Below are 18,989 nucleotides of genomic sequence, written 5' to 3'. Positions count from 1 at the left end.
TTGCAAATTTCATAATCATATGAAAAAATAATGCTCTCTAATTACTTTTTACACGCTGAACAATGATGTTGATTGAAAAAAAACAGGCACACAATAGAGCAAAGCAACTTACAAGTATAAAAATATAACTCTCAATTGTATAAACAGGCATCACAAAGAGATTCTGTGGTATGTTTGTGGTCATTTACGTTTGGCTATAGCAGCTATACAATCTTAAACAAAATGTTCCATTTTCTTGACAAAATGGACGTTCACAGCTCTTCGTTTGAACATCAAAAATGTCTAACACGTCCTTAACACTGCACAGAGGCATCACATAATCAGTGACTGCGTGTACAATTAATGGTTACGTAAATCAATTAATTTCCAAGTTCCCTAATGGAACATAGCCGGATAACACTATTACCAGCCGAATTAGCTTGGGGTGAGTCTTCGAACTATACATTGTATACCGTTATACTTTTTATACTTTATATTTTTTATACTGCTTTGCTTTTTTTTTTCAATCAACATCATTGTTCAGCATGTAAGAAATGCCAATAAAGAGAATTAATTTGTTCTATTTTTTTTTCTTCAAATTTTACCATGTTGAGGCAGTGTCACTACATGATACAGTTGCCTATTTGTGCTCCCCAGACATGAAAACACAAATAATCGCACAACCACAACCGAAATGGCAAATATTCACTAAAGGTGACTGAAGACAGCATAAACTTTCCTACTATTAATGATGTGCAATGGAAATTTTAAAAAGGGACTTTCAACAAAGGAGGCGCTTTGTAATGCATTGTCAACAAAATTTGATATGCTTGGGAGCTGGGCATGCAGGGGAGTGGGGGGGGGGGGGGTAGTATAAAATCCAAAACTTAGGTCATTAAAAATATTCTTGATCAATGTTGGGTTGTCCACAAGGCTACAGGGTGCTCATGAAAGGTGCCGGATTGATGGAAGACTAAAAAGTATTATTTTATTAATGTTATTTATTCAATCTAAAGAAAACAAGTTAAAAATGCATTTATTTTAGGCAGTACTGTTACAACAGGATACAATTGCCCAAGTTTTTTTTAAAAATGGAAGGACCAATGTTGGCCCGAAATACAACCGAAAGGAAAACATTCTGAGACCCCTGGCAAATTGTCATTTTGAGGGCCAAAAATAGGGTAAAAATGTTGATTTTGCAAACTTCTAAAAACATGCGCTAATGATGTTCTAAAAATAGCATTAGGGTAAAAGTTAAAGCAATAATTTTTTTGTCTCAAGTTAAGCATAGGACGATTCAATGTATTGATGTGAAAGGTTTTATGAAAAAAAGAATGCACATTGGCTGGGTGGAGTTGCAAATATATGCTAAAATACAGTTTTTTAGACCCCAAAATTTGCAAAAAATAGCCAAAACACAAATGAGCTGTTACCATGGCAACGGGCTATATAGTGATTTCAAAAGTTTAGTTTGTTTGAATGCACCTCAAGTACCTTCCACCCATAAGGTTTAAATAAAAAAAAAAATTCTGATATTTTTTACCTAATGTATAATTTTTTGCCATTTGTTGCGTTTTTGCCCTGCCAAAGTGCTAACTTTCCGGCAAAACTGTGTTCGCGCACTTAAAATACCATTTTTTTTATTGCATTTTTATGTAGGTTGGTACCTTATCTTCCAACTATAAAAGTGTCATAATCCACAAAGTGCCACTTTCGGACTTATGGCCCCGTTCGATACCACTATTTTTCGCTATAAGAAAATATGACAAAAACACCCCTATTTGAAATAGTGGTTTGATCCAAAGTTGATCGCACACTTAATTTTTAAAAACATTTTCTGAAAGAGTAAACATGGTTTTGCAACATGTGTGAAAGAAAAACTTCAACGTTTTCCCCTTTAGACGTACCAGTGCTTTCAATTTACCTATATTTTAACTCTTAAAAAAGGTAAAAACTTGGAAAATTTGCTGAAAATCTTATTTTGGCCGTAACCATAGCAACCAATGTCTGATACAACTTTTTTTTCGATTTTTGTGTATTGTGTACCCATACCTACTCATACATGGAGTTTTGCCAAAATCCATTTTTTTGAAGTCTGCCAACATTTTAAAAATATCTTTGATTTTTACAGCAACCCAGCTTAAAAGCTTTCACATTGAAACTACTCAATTTGGTATTGATTGGTCATAATACCAAACCTCAAATATATGTTTAAGGCAATTAATTAGTCAAAGGCATTAGCCAAAGGAAACAGTCATAAATATACTTAATTGTCAATATTTAGTTGCTTGTACAAGTTGCATTCTGTGAGCATGACCTAGGCTAACCCCAATCTGCCTTGTGAGGGCGCTGTAACCTAAAACTTTATAAAATACTCTTGGTAACCAAGTAGTCATGTCGATGAAATTTCTCTGGCCACCATTGCATTAGTTGCAAGTATCTGTTGGTACTGAAAGGGATAAGACAGTGTCTGCCTCTGCATGGGCACAATTAAGCTCTGGCATCAGACTGCATGTAGAAAGATTCCATGGTAGTCCTGCCTATACTACAGTAGATGATCTCAATACTGGTTGACTCTGCTGTTCTCAGGAAAGCTTCTAGGAGGAAAACTTGAAGGCGGATCTTGTCTTGTGCTCAGGTTTGCTCAGGAGATACTACTATTCCAGTACATTTGTAATGCCAAATTTAGTGGAAAATGACATCTCTTTTGTCTGTCTAGGTCATCTGGTGCAAGAGCTAACGAAAGTTTAGACTTGTGGACAAGTCGTTAAATCGGCCCCACGCGCTGAGATAGTGGTCTCGCGAGATCACTGCTCTCACGCGATCTGATGGCTGCGATCCCCGATTTGAGCCATCAGATCGCGCGAGAGCAGTGATCTCGCGAGACCACTATCTCAGCGCGTGGGGCCGATTTAACAACTTGTCCACAAGTCTAATGAAAGTTATGTTTTTCAAGATGGCATCCGGCGGACATATTGGATTTCGAGGTCAAGATGGTCCAAAAACCTTACAATAACCACTCCAGTGTATTTGTCATGCCAGATATAGTTGAAAAGGACATCTCCGTTGTCCGTCTAGGTCATATCTGGTGCCAGAGCTATTACAATTTATGTTTTTCAAGATGGCGTCGGCGGCCATATTGGATTTAGAGGTCAAGATGGTCCCCAAACCTTACAATAACCACTCCAGTGTATTTGTCATGCCAGATATAGTGGAAAAGGACATCTGCTTTGTCCGTCTAGGTCATCTGGTGCCAGAGCTATTACAATTTATGTTTTTCAAGATGGCGTCGGCGGCCATTTTGAATATTGCGCAATAAAAAAAAAGTTCCTATCACATTTCAGAGGTTCATAGGAGCTAATTTTCCTTTTAAATGGTTCCTGAAGTCAAATCCATCGGAAAAAAAGGTAGCAAAAAAATGGTCACGGAATCCAAAGATATGACCCTACTAATAAAAACCACGATGCCTCTGAAGAAGGTCCGGTTTGGATCGAAAGCTAAGGCCATCTACCCTATTTATTATTTAATATAATAAAAACCATAATACTTGACCACAAGAGGACGCTATATTACGGCTAAAAGCGCAGACTTGTAGGAGACAGTTGCGATATATACGAGTATACCCAACAAGTAACTGCTGGGCTTATCATTGTATCTTTATTGTATTCTGAGAATCGTGAACATTATTTTTAGGAGGGCAATAAATCTTTAAACAATTTTGATGGGTAAATTTGAAAAAGGCTTTTGATCAGTCGACACGTGACGTCATAACTACTTCAGAATTAACACAAGGTCACTTTGTTTGTTTCTTGTTACAGCATTTACAACAGCAACAACACTTTTTTATTTAAGTGACTGCAAGATACACAATGAAAATGCATTGAGATTGTTATGTCTTCTTTGTTTATTTTAATCACAGCTCTTCCAAAAGTGGAATTTGTGTCTCCTGAAATCGACAAGTCTTGATTGCACACAAAAATGGCATTGATGAGGAAAATCCGGGGATCAATCACGCGTCACCCAATCAAATTGTGCAGTGCCTTCGTAGCTGCTTTTTTGATTGTACTGTACGTCAATGACGATAAATTGTTTGTGAAAACTTCTAGCCATGTTGCTGGTGAAAAAAAGGACACTCCGGATTCAGGCAATGGCGATCGTAAGTCTTTGCAAGATATCGAAACTTCGCACCAAGATATCAAACTTGCATGTCAGATTCCTGAGCTAGAACCTTTTTCTAAAGCTATACAACGATTCATCATTGAGCCCAAGCCCTTGCAGTGTAAAGGGATCATGAGAACCCAAATTAACCAGCAGAAACTTGTCATCAAAGAATCAGAATACAGGAAAAGGAACTACACATCCTGCTATGTGTCTACGATCAACAGGGTGACAGATATAACAAGCGAAATGTCTGCCCCAGTTAAGATTGATATTGTTAAGTCTACCGGAGACATCTTTGTGCAGGATACATCGACAGATTTTTTGCTTGTCGGTTGTGTTGATAGTCACACAAGTAGCGCAAAACGTATGGCACTTGCACCAGCTAAAAAGAGAATGAGCATCTACAAAAGACATTCTGAAGATTTTGATGTACATGCTAGTATATTTCCTAAGCCAATGGAACAATTACAGGCCAAACATTCCACGGATGGGCTTGGCTTAAACGTCGTTTTGCTTAACATAGAAAGCACTTCCCGAATGAACTTTATCCGATTTCTTCCGAAAACTTCCAAACTACTTGAGACGTTAGGTACAATAATATTTAAAGGTTTTACCATTGTTGGCGATGGTACCGATTGGAATTTAGTTCCGATGCTCACTGGTAAGACTGAATATGAAATGCCAGATACCACCAAAGGCAATCCAAATGCTTCCTTCGTGAACGTATACCCGTTTATCTGGAACGAGTACGCTAAGTATGGCTACGTGACCATGTTTGCCGAGGATACGACAGAATTGGCAATGTTTGACTATAGAAGAATAGGTTTTGATAAACAACCAACAGATCACTATATGAGACCCTATTGGGATTTCGTCAAACAGGCAGATTGCGTGGGGCCGAGACCTGTTTTCAGAGTCACATTGGACTACCTAACGGATTATATGACCAAATACAAACGTGTACCGCACTTCGCCTTGACAATGCTCGCCAGTTTAACATTTCGCAATATAAACGTTCTGAAGTATATGGATGACGACCTATACAAGTTCTTCTCTAATGCCAAGAATAACGGTCTTCTCAATAACACAATGTTTGTCCTGTTTGGGGATCATGGATCTCGTCATTCTGCCATTCGACAATCTTATCAAGGAAGGCTTGAAGAACGTCTACCCTATTTCTCTGTAACACTGCCAGATTGGGTGTATCGTAAGTACCCTGACATATACACGACTCTCAAGAAGAATACCGAAAGATTAATGTCACCCTTCGATGTACACGAAACACTCAAATCAGTACTACATTATAGCGGGACCCAACCAGGAGACGTGAAACAACGTGGGATCAGCTTCTTCAGAGAGATCCCAACGGAGAGAACGTGTGCTGACGCCGATATTGCCGCCCACTGGTGCTCATGCTTGACTTGGAAACCAGTAACTAATGCTGATCAGGTAAACTCTCTAACAAACCAATTCGTCGTGTGCCGGGTAAAAAGAACGTAAACGAAAAGTTCCCTGTAAAAGGGTGAAAGCAATTAATGTTCAAAAAATGTTTGCATCATAAAAAACTGCGCGGGAAAGTTTGATCAATTGTTTGCCATTCAAAAGTCATAAGGTTAATGTTGCAAGGGCATGGGAAAACATGTCCTTGGGGAAAATTCTAGCAACAAAAATATAACAATAATGCCATATTTTTCATGTCAGGATCATTTAAAGTCACCTGGAAATAGAATTGTTTTTCTTTCAAACATAAGAGTATATGCTTACGAACAATAAAACAATTTTTTTAGTAATTGTTTGTCACGATTTATATGTTTAAAAAATATATAAAGTTGTTTGGGGGCGGACTCCGCCTACCCCTTTTGTGACGTCAATCGAGGCAGACTTTGCCTGTAATGCGTATAGTAAACACACGTGCAAAGTACATGTACGTCCAAGTCGTGAGTTGGTACATTTCAAAAAGTGTTTTTCTGCATTCAGCAGCAATACACCTGGTCGGCATTGCCGGAAAAAACCCAAAACAATCTTTTTTTGAAACGTACAAACTCACGACTTGGTCCGTACATGTACTTTGCAATTGTGTTTACTCTACGCATTACAGGCAAAGTCTGCCTCGATTGACGTCACGAACAGCGCCCTCTCGGGTCGGGGTCTACTCTTAAATTTGTAAATAACATAAGAACTGATTTTTTAAAACCTTAGTTAACTGTTTATTCACATTCCACTCATCAAAACACATTTATTAGTGACAAAAGCTTTATTTTGAAAAAATACCACTTCCAGGTGACTTTAATTGCTAACGTCCTTTTGTTACTTGCACAAAATACTTTATGTGTCCGGAAAAAGGACGTAATTAACAAGGTAGTGCTTTCTGCTCTACCAGCCAGGCTTCAATTACCAATAGTGTCCAGTGTCTTTAAGGAAGTAGGTACAACTTCAACCCTACTTTAGTTGTAATCAGCTAGACTTGATTTTCGACATGCTTCCATGATCATTTTCAGAAGCCAGCTTATGGTAATTCACCAGCTTAGCCAAAGTCTGAAAGCAAATAAAAACTGTTGTCTGTAATAGACACTTAAATGAATGTCTTCTCCTTGAAAAATCAGTTAAATAATCTGTGAAATGCCGTTTTGGGGTTATTTTCAATTCAACGAATTAGTTTATTTTCACGGTATTTTCTCACGACTTGGTCCGTACATGTACTTTGCAATTGTGTTTACTCTACGCACTACAGGCAAAGTCTGCCTCGATTGACGTCACGAACAGCGCCCTCTCGGGTCGGGGTCTACTCTTAAATTTGTAAATAACGTAAGAACTGATTTTTTTAAACCTTAGTTATACTGTTTATTCACATTCCACTCATCAAAACACATATATTAGCGACAAAAGCTTTATATTGAAAAAATACCACTTCCAGGTGACCTTAATGAATTCCTTAAACTTCACACAAACCGGGAAGATTTTCATAGTGAGATACTGCGCCTTGAACACCCAGCAGCGTGGATATGTGCGCATTACAACTATTATTATTATTAGGTGTTCGGGCCAACAGCCCGGAACACCTCTTATTTTTGTTCGTTTTTTTTTTTAGGTGTTCGGGCCAACAGCCCGGAACACCTCTTATTTTTGTTCGTTTTTTTTTCTTTTTAGGTGTTCGGGCCAACAGCCCGAAACACCTCTTATTTTTGTTCGTTTTTTTTTTTCTTTTTCTTCATACTTCTTCTTCTTCTTCTTCTTCTTCTTCTTCTTCTGAACGTCCCTTGTTCGCTAACAAAAGCACCTTTCCTAAACTCGTATGAACTTGAAACTTCACACATAGTTAGCAATTTATTAGGAGAAGAAACCGTGTGAGTTACGTCATGATGACGTCATCAATTCTTGAGTTATGAATATTCAAAGTTTATTAATTCAAAAATTCATAACTTTTGATCTACATGAGGGATTCTTACAATCGAAACATCATCGGAATCGTCATTGAAAACTCCGTAAACGCCCCAAAGACATGACCCCATTTTGATGTTGGCTTCCGGCTCAAAAGAGAGGTTGAAAATTTCAAAATTCACGTGTAAAGAACAACGTAAATCCCCATTGGTATGTGCATAAACATTGCACGTAGGCATACACACAACGTGTAGTGTATTAGCGGTGCAGCAGAGTCACGCTCCAGTGATCATCCATAGAGCGCGAAAAAGCTTCATGAAGAATAGTCTTCGTTCAAGGCGGAAAAACATACATGCCCCTTACAGTCTTTTCTACAGTCGTCAATATTTCCTAAGTACATATAACCTAAACTACATAAGCTATTTTGACAATCTATACATCATATGAAAGGGCGTTACGTACTTTACAGAAATGGATATGTTGGTGAACTTTCGTTGACCTTTTGACCTGTTTAAACCGGATGTGACTGTGAAATGATTTGAAAGGGCGTTGTTTATTGCCTTTTAGGTTGAAATATACATCCTTTGATGCTTAACCATCACCACAGCATACAAGTCTGGCAAAGGTCTGGTTTAAAAGACATACTTGCTAAGCTCACATAAACTTGAAACTTCACACATTGTTAGATATTCATTAGTAGATGAAACCGTTTAGTTTCGTCATGATGACGTCATCAGATGTCGAATTACAAGGTTTTTAGGTTCAAAAAGTGACCATTTGCTTTTCGCTATATGTCTTCGAATTTTACAGTTATGATATTCATAATTACGCATCTGATAGATCAAGACTGGGACTACATTTAAAAAGTTAACGTCAAAATCGTATGACCCCTCCTTCCGTTCGTACCGGAAGGTCAAAGTTTGCAATTGTATATTTTTCTTCAAAAATACATCTCCGTCCCTTGCCCTCTAACAAAAGCACACTTCCCAAACCTGTATGAACTTCTAACTTCACACATAGTTAGATATTTATTAGGAGAAGAAACCGTTTGAGTTACGTCACGATGACGTCATCAATTCTTGACTTATGAATTTTCAAAGTTTATTATTGCAAAAAATCATAACTTTTGATCTACATGATGGGTCGATTGATGATGGGTTGTTACAATCGACACATCATCGGAAAGTTCGTTAAAAACTCCGTAAATGCCTCGCAGACATGATCCCATTTTGATCTCGTCTTCTGGTTCAAAATCGAGTTTGAAAATTCATAATTTCATGTATAAAGAACTACGAAATTTCCCCATTGGTTGTGCGTAACACGTGTGTCGTACACGTGTAGTGTATTAGGCATCATTTATTTGGTGGCATGCTGCCAAGTTTATTGTACTCCGTGCCATAACGTGATATGCATAGAGCTATATAGCTCTATTATTTAGAGCTGTATAGCTCTATTTATGCAGAACGCTGCGAAAACGATTTCCTCTCAATCTTCGGCGTCAAATTGTTCAAATGTTACCCTTCTGATGGCTTAGTGGTCAATGTGGAATTGAAGACGAAGTTTCGCTGAGATGGCCACCTACTTCAGTGATTCAAGGGACTTTTAATTATGTGAGAAAACAACAGTACAAAAAGACGAACATTGGTCATGTTTTGGTTAAACACCGAGAAGAATAGAGACGTTACATCGATCGACCACTCCCCCCGGGTGAAGGGCGTTTTGGGCCCACGGAATTCACGTCAGTATTACAATATTTATTACTTCTTGAACTTAGCTTAATCATCAATTGTTTTGATTATTTGTTAAAACAACAATCCAAGTTATTCTGAGTTAAATAGTTTGAAGAAAAAAAATCTCTGGAATAACATAAGCCCTTTTAAACTTTCTCTAGTAGGAAAGGACGTTACGTAAACTAATCTGTTTCTACCTCCATGCACAGACATGGATGTTACAATACAAAACATTCAAAGAAAACAGAATGGTTAAAGTATAGTGCCCAAGCAATTAGGGAGTGGTCTTGCTAAAATAAACTGCCGGATTAAAGAAAACTTTAGTACAAACAAATAAATAAAACAATCCAGATTTTCATCTTCTTCTTCTCTTCGTCCCTTGTCCTCGAACAAAAGCACACTTCCCAAACTCGTATGAACTTGAAACTTCGCACATAGTTAGATATGCATTAGGAGTGGAATAATGTGTTAGTTAGGTCATGATGACGGCATCCATTCTTGAGTTATAAAAATTCAAAGTTTATTATTTCAAAAAGTCATTATTTTTGATCCACGTGATGGATTCTTACAATCGATACATAATCGGAAAGGTCGTTAAAAACTCCGTAAAGGCCTCGCAGACATGACCCCATTTTTACCTTGTCTTCTGGTTCAAATCAGATTTTTTGTGTATTTTCGTCAAAAATACATTTTTTGTTTTGACTACTACCGTACTGCGTTGATCACACCGGTTCTCGTCCGATCAGTGAAGTTAAGCAACATCGGGCCCGGTCAGTACTTGGATGGGAAACCCGCTAAACCAGTTGTTGATGTTGTTGTTTGTTTTTTTTTTTTTTACTTCTTTTAAAAAATATTATATCAGCTTCGTTTATAGTATGTTTTCAAGGCGTTTTCAATAAACATTTCCCTTTCGTTTAGTTAGTCTCTTCTCCAGTCGTCATTCATAAGTTTCTATGTCCTCAACCACAAAAGCTATTTTGACAATCTATACATCATATGAAAGGGGTTTACGTACTTCACAAAAATGGATATGTTGGTGACCTTCTCTTGACCTTTTGACCTTTCTAAACCGGAAGTGCATGTAAAATGCTGTGAAAAGGCTTATTTTCATGGGTTTTTCCTTTGATAATTGTCAACCAGGGTGTATTTTTGTACTCCCGGAAGCCGAACACCTTGTTTTTGTTATGACAAAAACTTGAGTCTAGTGTATTTTTAAGTTTGTTCGGCCAACTCAAAAATACCTTGTCCGCTAACAAAAGCACCTTTTCCAAACTCGTATGAACTTGAAACTTCACACAAAGTTAGATATTCATAAGGAGAGGAAACCGTTTAAGTTACGTCATGATGACGTCAATCGTTCTTGAATGATGGTCATTCAAAGTTGTTTATTAATATAAAATCATTACTTCTGATCTACACAGGGGATTCTTATAATCAATACATCATCGGAATCATCATTCGAAACTCCGTAAACGCCTCGCAGACATAATCCCATTTTGACCTTGTCTTACGGTTCAAAAGTAAGCATTTGTATATTTTCTTGGCCTAAGAGTTTATGCCTAACGCAGCATACCCCTCGTGTCTATAGCTTGTTCAAACTTGTTTACACATTATACGCCAGTGCCATATGTGCGTGCACATGGCGTGATTTTCCATCGACTGGCAAAAGGTACGGAGCTCCAGGAGTGCCATCCGACATATCGAGTTACCGACATACGCTAGCTCATCAAGACGACTTATTTCATGGAATCAGTTACTTGCCGACATATTATTTTGCTAAGTCGACTTATTCAAAACAATCAGTTGACTTAACAACATAATTTATCTCACCAAGTCGACTTTGATAAAATGGTAAGTCGACTTACTGACATAATTTATCTCACCAAGTCGACTTACAGTAACTAACTAGAGATTGAGAGTTTGTGAACAAACTCAAGGTGTTCGGTTTCCGGGAGTAAAAGCCTGGATTCAAAAACAAATATTACACCTTGCTTTGTTCTCAAGATTTGTAATAAATGGTTCAAATTACAAAAACTGTCAAAACCACATGATTACGTCATCTAGTAAAAGTGTATGTTTGGTGACGTCATCGGTAATATTTGTTTTAAACCAGACCTTTGCCAGACTTGTATGGTGTGATGGTAAAGCATCAAAGGATGTTTATTTCGACCTAAAAGACAATAAACCACGCCCTTTCAAATCATTTCACAGTCACTTCCCGTTTAAACAGGTCAAAAGGTCAAGAAAGTTCACCAACATATCCATCTCTGTCAAGTACGGTACAGATTGTCAAAATAGCTTATATGTAGTTTAGGAAATATGAACTTAGGAAATATTAACTGACGACTGAAGAAAAGACTGTAAGGGGCATGTATGTTTTAACCGCCTTGAACGAAGACTATTCTTCATGAAGCTTTTTCGCGCTCTATTGATATATTTTAAAAAAGAAGTAAAAAAAAAAACGTGGATCAAAAATAATGATTTTTTGAAATAATAATTTGAATTTTTGTTACTCAAGAATGGATGACGTCATCATGACCTAACTAACACATTATTCCACTCCTAATGCATATCTAACTATGTGCGAAGTTTCAAGTTCATACGAGTGTGCTTTTGTTCGAGGACAAGGGACGGAGAGAAGAAGAAGATGAAAATCTGGATTGTTTTATTGATTTGTTTGTACTAAAGTTTTGTTTAATCCGGCAGTTTATTTTAGCAAGACCACTCCTAATTGCTTGGGCCTTATGCTTTAACCATTCTGTTTTCTTTGAATGTTTTGTATTGTAACATCCATGTCTGTGCATGGAGGTAGAAATAGATTAGGTTACGTAACGTCCTTTCCTACTAGAGAAAGTTTGAAAGGGCTTATGTTATTTCAGAGATTTTTTTTCTTTAAAATATTTAACTCAAAATAACTTGGATAGTTGTTTTAACAAATAATCAAAACAATTGATGATTATGCTAAGTTCAAGAAGTAATAGATATCGTAATACTGACGTGAATGCCGTGGGCCCAAAACGCCCTTCACGCGGGGGGAGTGGTCGATCGATGTAACGTATCTATTCTTCTCGGTGTTTAACCAAAACATGACCAATGTTCGTCATTTTGTACTATTGTTTTCTCACATAATTGAAAGTCCCATGAATCACTGAAGTAGGTGGCCATCTCAGCGAAACTTCGTCTTCAATTCCACATTGACCACTAAGCCATCAGAAGGGTAACATTTGAACAATTTGACGCTGAAGATTGAAATGAAATCGTTTTCGCAGCGTTCTGCATAGCTATATAGCTCTATGCATATCACGCTATGGCACAGAGTACAACAAACTTGGCAGCATGCCACCAAATAATTTTGCCTAATACACTATACGTGTACGCCACAAGTGTTACGCACAGCCAATGGGGAAATTTCGTAGTTCTTTATACAAGAAATTGTGAACTTTCAAACTCGATTTTGAACCAGAAGACGAGCTCAAAATGGGATTACGTCTGCGAGGCATTTACGGAGTTTTTAACGAACTTTCCGATGATGTGTCGATTGTAACAACCCATCATGTAGACCAAAAGTTTTGATTTTTTGAAATAATAAACTTTGAAAATTCATAACTCAAGAATTTATGACGTCATCATGACGTAACTCACACGGTTTCTTCTCCTAATAAATCGCTAACTATGTGTGAAGTTTCAAGTTCATACGAATTTGGGAAAGGCGCTTTTGTTAGCGGACAAGGGACGCTGAGAAGAAGAAGAAGAAGAAGAAGTAAAAAAAACCGAACAAAAATAAGAGGTGTTCGGGGTCAATACCCGAACACCTAATTAAGAAGTTTACTTATACACAGCCTGCACACGTTGCAACGTGTGCGTATTGAGATTGCGCGTTAGGGCCCGCGTGATCGCTAATAATGTGGGGGCGTTTTTCGTGCCTGGGATGAAGAAGAATAACCATAATCTAAGACTTGAATCAAGTCTACACTTCATCCAACTCCGATTGTATTAGTCAATTCAGGCATCCTCTTCAATTTTATTTTATGTAACAAGCAAAACTATTAATTTACTGATTTTATTTAAAAAGGATTAATGGCTGCTAGCAAACTGCTTCCAACTAACATTACATGGTGTACATGTACTAGCAAAATAGTGTTTCTGTCGTCACGTTTTCACCCTACTAAACGGCTACGTGAGAAAAATGAGACAATAAATCATGAATTCAGTTCAAAAGAATAAAACTTTGTTTTCGTCATATTATTCATCAAACTATAAGCCTTTATACTTTAAAATCTTCTGGTGTATTTAAACTAGCTGATGTCTCAGCCATGGGATTTCCGTGTGTTTAGTGCTAGATTCCTCGCTCCCCAACCAAAGTGACTACAAAACGTCTCTAATGGATAACAATGGTATATTTCGACATGGGTTTTTTCCAGCAAGAGTTGTGGGGCCCAATTTCTCTAGTATTTATTTTGCCTATTTTGTTTATCTGTTATATATGGTTAAGTTTTATTTTACGCTAACTGTTTTTGTGTTTGTTCTTCCTGTAATTTTGAATTGTTTTGCCGCTACATAAGATTACACCCACTAAATAGAATTGTTTACATTGCTTTATTCGTTAGAAAAAAGGGGGGGGGGGGTCCGTACTCGTTAAGGTTTGCTTTTTATGGGCCCCTCCATCCCCTACATGTGTTTTGCATTGATTTTTAGTTTTTAGGTGTTCGGGTAACAGCCTGAACAACTCTTTGTTGTTGTTCGTTTTTTTCTTTTTGGGGGTTTTTCTTCTTCCTCTCGCTGTCGATTGTCCGCAAGAAAAAGCATAGATGCAAAGCTTGCATTATTAAGTTGAAACTTTGCACACCTGTAGACAATAACCAGTAGATGATGCAAAAGTTGTTACGTCACGATGACGTCATCAGTTGACGAGATACACTAGCTCAAAGTTTATTTTTTCAAAAAATCATAACTTTTGATCTACATGAGTGATTCTTACAATCAATACAACATCGGAAAGGTCAACAAAAACTCCGTAAACGCCTCGCAGACATGACCCCTTTTTGATCTTGTCTTCTGGTTCAAAATCGAGGTTGAACATTCTAAAATACAAAAATTTCAAAAATCACGTCTAAAGAACAACGTACATCCCCCGTTGGTATGTGCATAAACATAACACTTAGGCATACACACAACGTGCAATGTATTAGCTGTGCAGGAGAGTCACGCTCCAGTGATCATCAATAGAGCGCGAAAAAGCTTCCAAAAAAATGTCGTCGTCAAAAACCCCTAAAGGCATCTAATACTACATTTCAACCCTACTTAATAGTTAAAGGCGTTAGCAGTTCATATTTAGTGACAATGTTCGCAAAATCATGACACAAGAATTATTTCACCGTATCATAATCTCCTCTGTTGATACAAATACATGTAAACCCTCGTATGATGCATCAGGCCCGATGATCTAGTGGTCATCAGTCGCGCACACATCTCTGATACCTGCGAGTTCGAGTCTCCGTGTGAAATCAAAATATTTTTTTATCCCCCAAAACTAAAAAATATTTATTTTTGTAATACATGTATTTAAGTTAGATTCTTATCTTTATATCGACAGTGTTGCCTTTTCTTTTTCTCAATTGTTAGCCAAACATAACCTGATTGCATGCATGACACGATGATGTGAAATCAAGTCGTACTAGATCAAACGTCAAACCACCGACCCCCCAAAAATAAAAAAAATCGTAATTAATTAACCACGTGACCCATATTTGCATATTTAATTGTACAAGGGGACAAAGTTGTTGGAACTTCCTGTTGATGCTGACATCATGAGAACATCAGCATAAGTAATGGAATTGCACCTATTGGAATTGTACCTATTGAACCACTTGGAGTGTTCAAGGAGTCCAACACGTCAGTCTAGAGTCCAGCTCTGATTGTAAAAACCAATTGAGGCATCATCTTCAATTTAATTTTATGCAACAAGCAAACTTATAAATTTTCTGATTTTATTTCAAAGGGTAACATAAATGGCTGTTAGCAAACGGTTTCTATGGTGGCCCTGAAGGGACATCGCATATCGCAAACGTGTGCGCATACGTATGCAATGTCGTGAAACAATTCGCAAATATGTGCGCACACGAATGCAATGTCGTGAAACAATTCGCGAATATGTGCGCACACGTATGCAATGTCGTGAAACAATTCGCAAATATGTGCGCACACGTATGCAATGTCGTGAAACAATTCGCGAATATGTGCGCACACGTATGCAATGTCGTGAAACAATTCGCGAATATGTGCGCACACGTCTGCGGATATTATTTGCGATGTCGTGAATTTAATTGCATACCATGTTGCATACCTTTGAATAAAATGTCTAATGATCTGGGGGGTTTATTTCCAACAGTGAGATAAGCGGTAGTCATTGCAGCAGTAGTCTTTGTTGTGAGGCAAGCGAGGCGTGTGGTCGTCCTTGGCCTGGTGCCAAGTTCCTGTGTATACACATGCTTTACAGAGGTAGCCTGCTGTAGCGCCACAGTACTCCCTAGATCGGTAACAAATTATCCACAATTATGACATCATCCTAATGGTATGCAACATGGTATGCAATAAAATTCACGACATTGCAAAACAAATCGCACTCGTGTGCGCACATATTCACGATTTGGTTCACGAAATTGCATACGTGTGCGCACATATTCACGATTTGGTTCACGAGATTGCATACGTGTGCGCACATATTCGCGATTTGTTTCACGACATTGCATACGTGTGCGCACATATTCGCGAATTGTTTCACGACATTGCATACGTGTGCGCACATATTCGCGAATTGTTTAACGATATTGTATACGTGTGCGCATATATTCGCGATTTGTTTCACGACATTGCATACGTGTGCGCACACGTTTGCGTTATGCGATGTCCCTTCGGGGCCACCATAGGTTTCCAACAAAACTACATGGTGTACGTGCACAATACTCTTACTTGCCTCGAGCATTTACCTCTAGATAATAAATCAAGCGTTCAGTTCAGAATGATAAAAGTTTGTTATTGCCAGATTATTAATCATACACAGCTACTATTCACAAGAAAATCTATGCGTGGAGGGTAACAGAGCGCACAATGGAACGGGAGTTTAACAATGACAATTCCAAAAGTGCAATCGTCAGCCCTTGAAGTTTATTATACATGGAGCTGATGGTGATCAAAAGGATAAAAGTCTGTTGTCGATACACGACCGCCCACTTATATTCAACGGACCATGAATCACGGACCATATGCACAAAATAAAATATTCAAAAGAATATCCATATAATATATTTATCTGGTGTATTTAAACTAGCTGATGTCCCAGCCATGGGATTTTCGTGTGTTTTGTGCTAGATTCCTCGCTCCCCAACCAAAGTGACTACAAAACGTCTCTAATGGATAACAATGGTATATTTCGACATGTTTTTTTTTCAGCAAGAGTTGTGGGGCCCAATTTCTTCTCTAGTATTTATTTTGCCTATTTTGTTTATATGTTATATATGGTTAAGTTTTATTTTACGCTGTTTTTGTGTTTGTTCTTCCTGTAACTTTGAATTGTTTTGCCGCTACATAAGATTACACCCACTAAATAGAATTGCTTACATTGCTTTATTCGTTAGAAAAATGGGGGGGGGGGGGGGGTCCGTACTCGTTAAGGTTTGCTTTTTATGAGCCCCTCCATCCCCTACATGTGTTTTGCATTGAGTTTTAGTTTTTAGGTGTTCGGGTAACAGCCTGAACAACTCTTTGTTATTGTTCGTTTTTTTCTTTTTGGGGGTTTTTCTTCTTCCTCTCGCTGTCGATTGTCCGCAAGAAAAAGCATAGAGGCGAAGCTTGCATTATTAAGTTGAAACTTTGCACACCTGTACACAACAACCAGTAGATGATGCAAAAGTCATCAGTTGACGAGATACACTAACTCAAAGTTTATTATTTCAAAAAATCATAACTTTTGATCTACATGAGTGATTCTTACAATCAATACAACATCGGAAAGGTCAACAAAAACTCCGTAAACGCACCGCTGTTCAGAGCTCTACATCGAGTGCCAAATAGTTTTGCGCATGCGCGAGATTTTCAGAAAGTCCAACATTAGATAAATTATTCACAGCAGTGACCCCATCGCTGTTTTGTGCATGTTTCTATGACTTTAACGATGAGTTTTGTTGGCGTTTGTGAGTAAAATTGAATTTCCCTGATATTAAAACAATATTTGTTGTAGAGGAAAATTATTATTCTATCAAATTATTCCGTTTATATAGCAGCAAACCCTCTGGATTAATTAAAATCAGTGGGATTCCACCAACGTTTTTCTGACGCGGCCCACATGTTTCACATACAAACTAAACAAACGCATACAATGCACAATGTTTATTACAGTTTGCACACGTCACAAAAAGCGACAATTGCCCAATGCTTGTGTACATTACTCTTGATAAAAATGCTTCACCAGAACGTCGTCATGTGTTACAAAAATAAACAGGGAATTGTTTTCAAAGGGTTTGCTCTCTCAATTTTGAGTGGAAAACATTAGTTGTTATATATTTCTTACGTGTGAGGTCTATTTCTCAACAAGAAAATTCACATTACGTAGATTTTGAAGGATCAATTTGACTCAAAATCCGACCATCGCAACTAACTTCATTGCATATTCATGTTATTTTTCCATCTTGGCTTTTAATTGGTCAAAAATCGCGATGACCCTAGATCGTTTTCAACGGTTGAAAGGCTATGTTTTGTTTACGATTTTGACTCAAGAGAGCGCTCGTCAACAACTTCGCACATGCGCAAAACTAACTGTCAGCGAGTAAGCAGCGGTGAACGCCTCGCAGACATGACCCCTTTTTGATCTTGTCTTCTGGTACAAAATCGAGGTTGAAAATTCTAAAATTCATGAGGGATTTTTACAATCAATACATCATCGGAAAGGGCATTAAAAACTCTGTAAACGCCTCACAGACATGACCCCATTTTGATCTTGTCTTCTGGCTCAAAAGAGAGGTTGAAGATTTCAAAATTCACGTCTAAAGAACAACGTACATTCCCCGTTGGTATGTGCATAAACATTACACTTAGGCATACACACAACGTGCAATGTATTAGCTGTGCGGGAGAGTCACGCTCCAGTGATCATCCATAGAGCGCGAAAAAGCTTCATGAAGAATAGTCTTCGTTCAAGGCGGTTAAAACATACATGCCCCTTACAATCTTTTCTACAGTCGTCAATATTTCCTAAGTACATATTTCTTAAACTACATAAGCTATTTTGACAATCTATACATCATATGAAAGGGCTTTACGTACTTTACAGAAATGGATATGTTGGTGAACTTTCGTTGACCTTTTGACCTGTTTAAACCGAAAGTGACTGTGAAATGATTTGAAATGATTTGAAACAACTTTTGAGCTTTTAAACAAAAGAAAAGCTTGTAGAAACTTAAAACTTACTATGTTCATAGGCAATAGTGAGTGGAAGAAACCGCCATATTTTGGGAATGATGGCGTCATTGATGACGTCATGACAGGGTTTTTAATTTTGAAAATTGACCATTTGCTTGTTGCTGTATCTCAACGAATAGAAAAGCTATGATGTTCATATTTCAGCATCGGATAGATAAAGACTTGGACAACATTTGAAAATTTAACCTCATCCCGTGCAGAGGTAGCTTAATTTTAAAAGGGTTTCCATAAATTGCAAATTAAAACCTAAAGCCAATCTCACACAAA

General features: G+C 37.7%; 1 protein-coding gene across 1 annotated transcript in view; it reads left to right on the top strand.

Annotated features, from left to right (window-relative positions):
• LOC139951507 (uncharacterized) overlaps window positions 1-18,989 on the top strand; it is a 33,873-nt gene that overhangs the window by 13,311 nt on the left and 1,573 nt on the right. Inside the window, exon 2 of the mRNA XM_071950438.1 lies at window positions 3,899-5,589. Coding sequence (XP_071806539.1) covers window positions 3,958-5,589 — 1,632 coding nt within the window. The 5' untranslated portion in view covers window positions 3,899-3,957. The remainder of the gene's footprint in view (window positions 1-3,898; window positions 5,590-18,989) is intronic.

Source organism: Asterias amurensis, chromosome 19 (assembly GCF_032118995.1).
Source record: "Asterias amurensis chromosome 19, ASM3211899v1".
NCBI lineage: Eukaryota > Metazoa > Echinodermata > Asteroidea > Forcipulatida > Asteriidae > Asterias > Asterias amurensis.
Note: the sequence above shows the minus strand (reverse complement) of the source record. Positions and strands in the feature narration are given on the sequence as shown.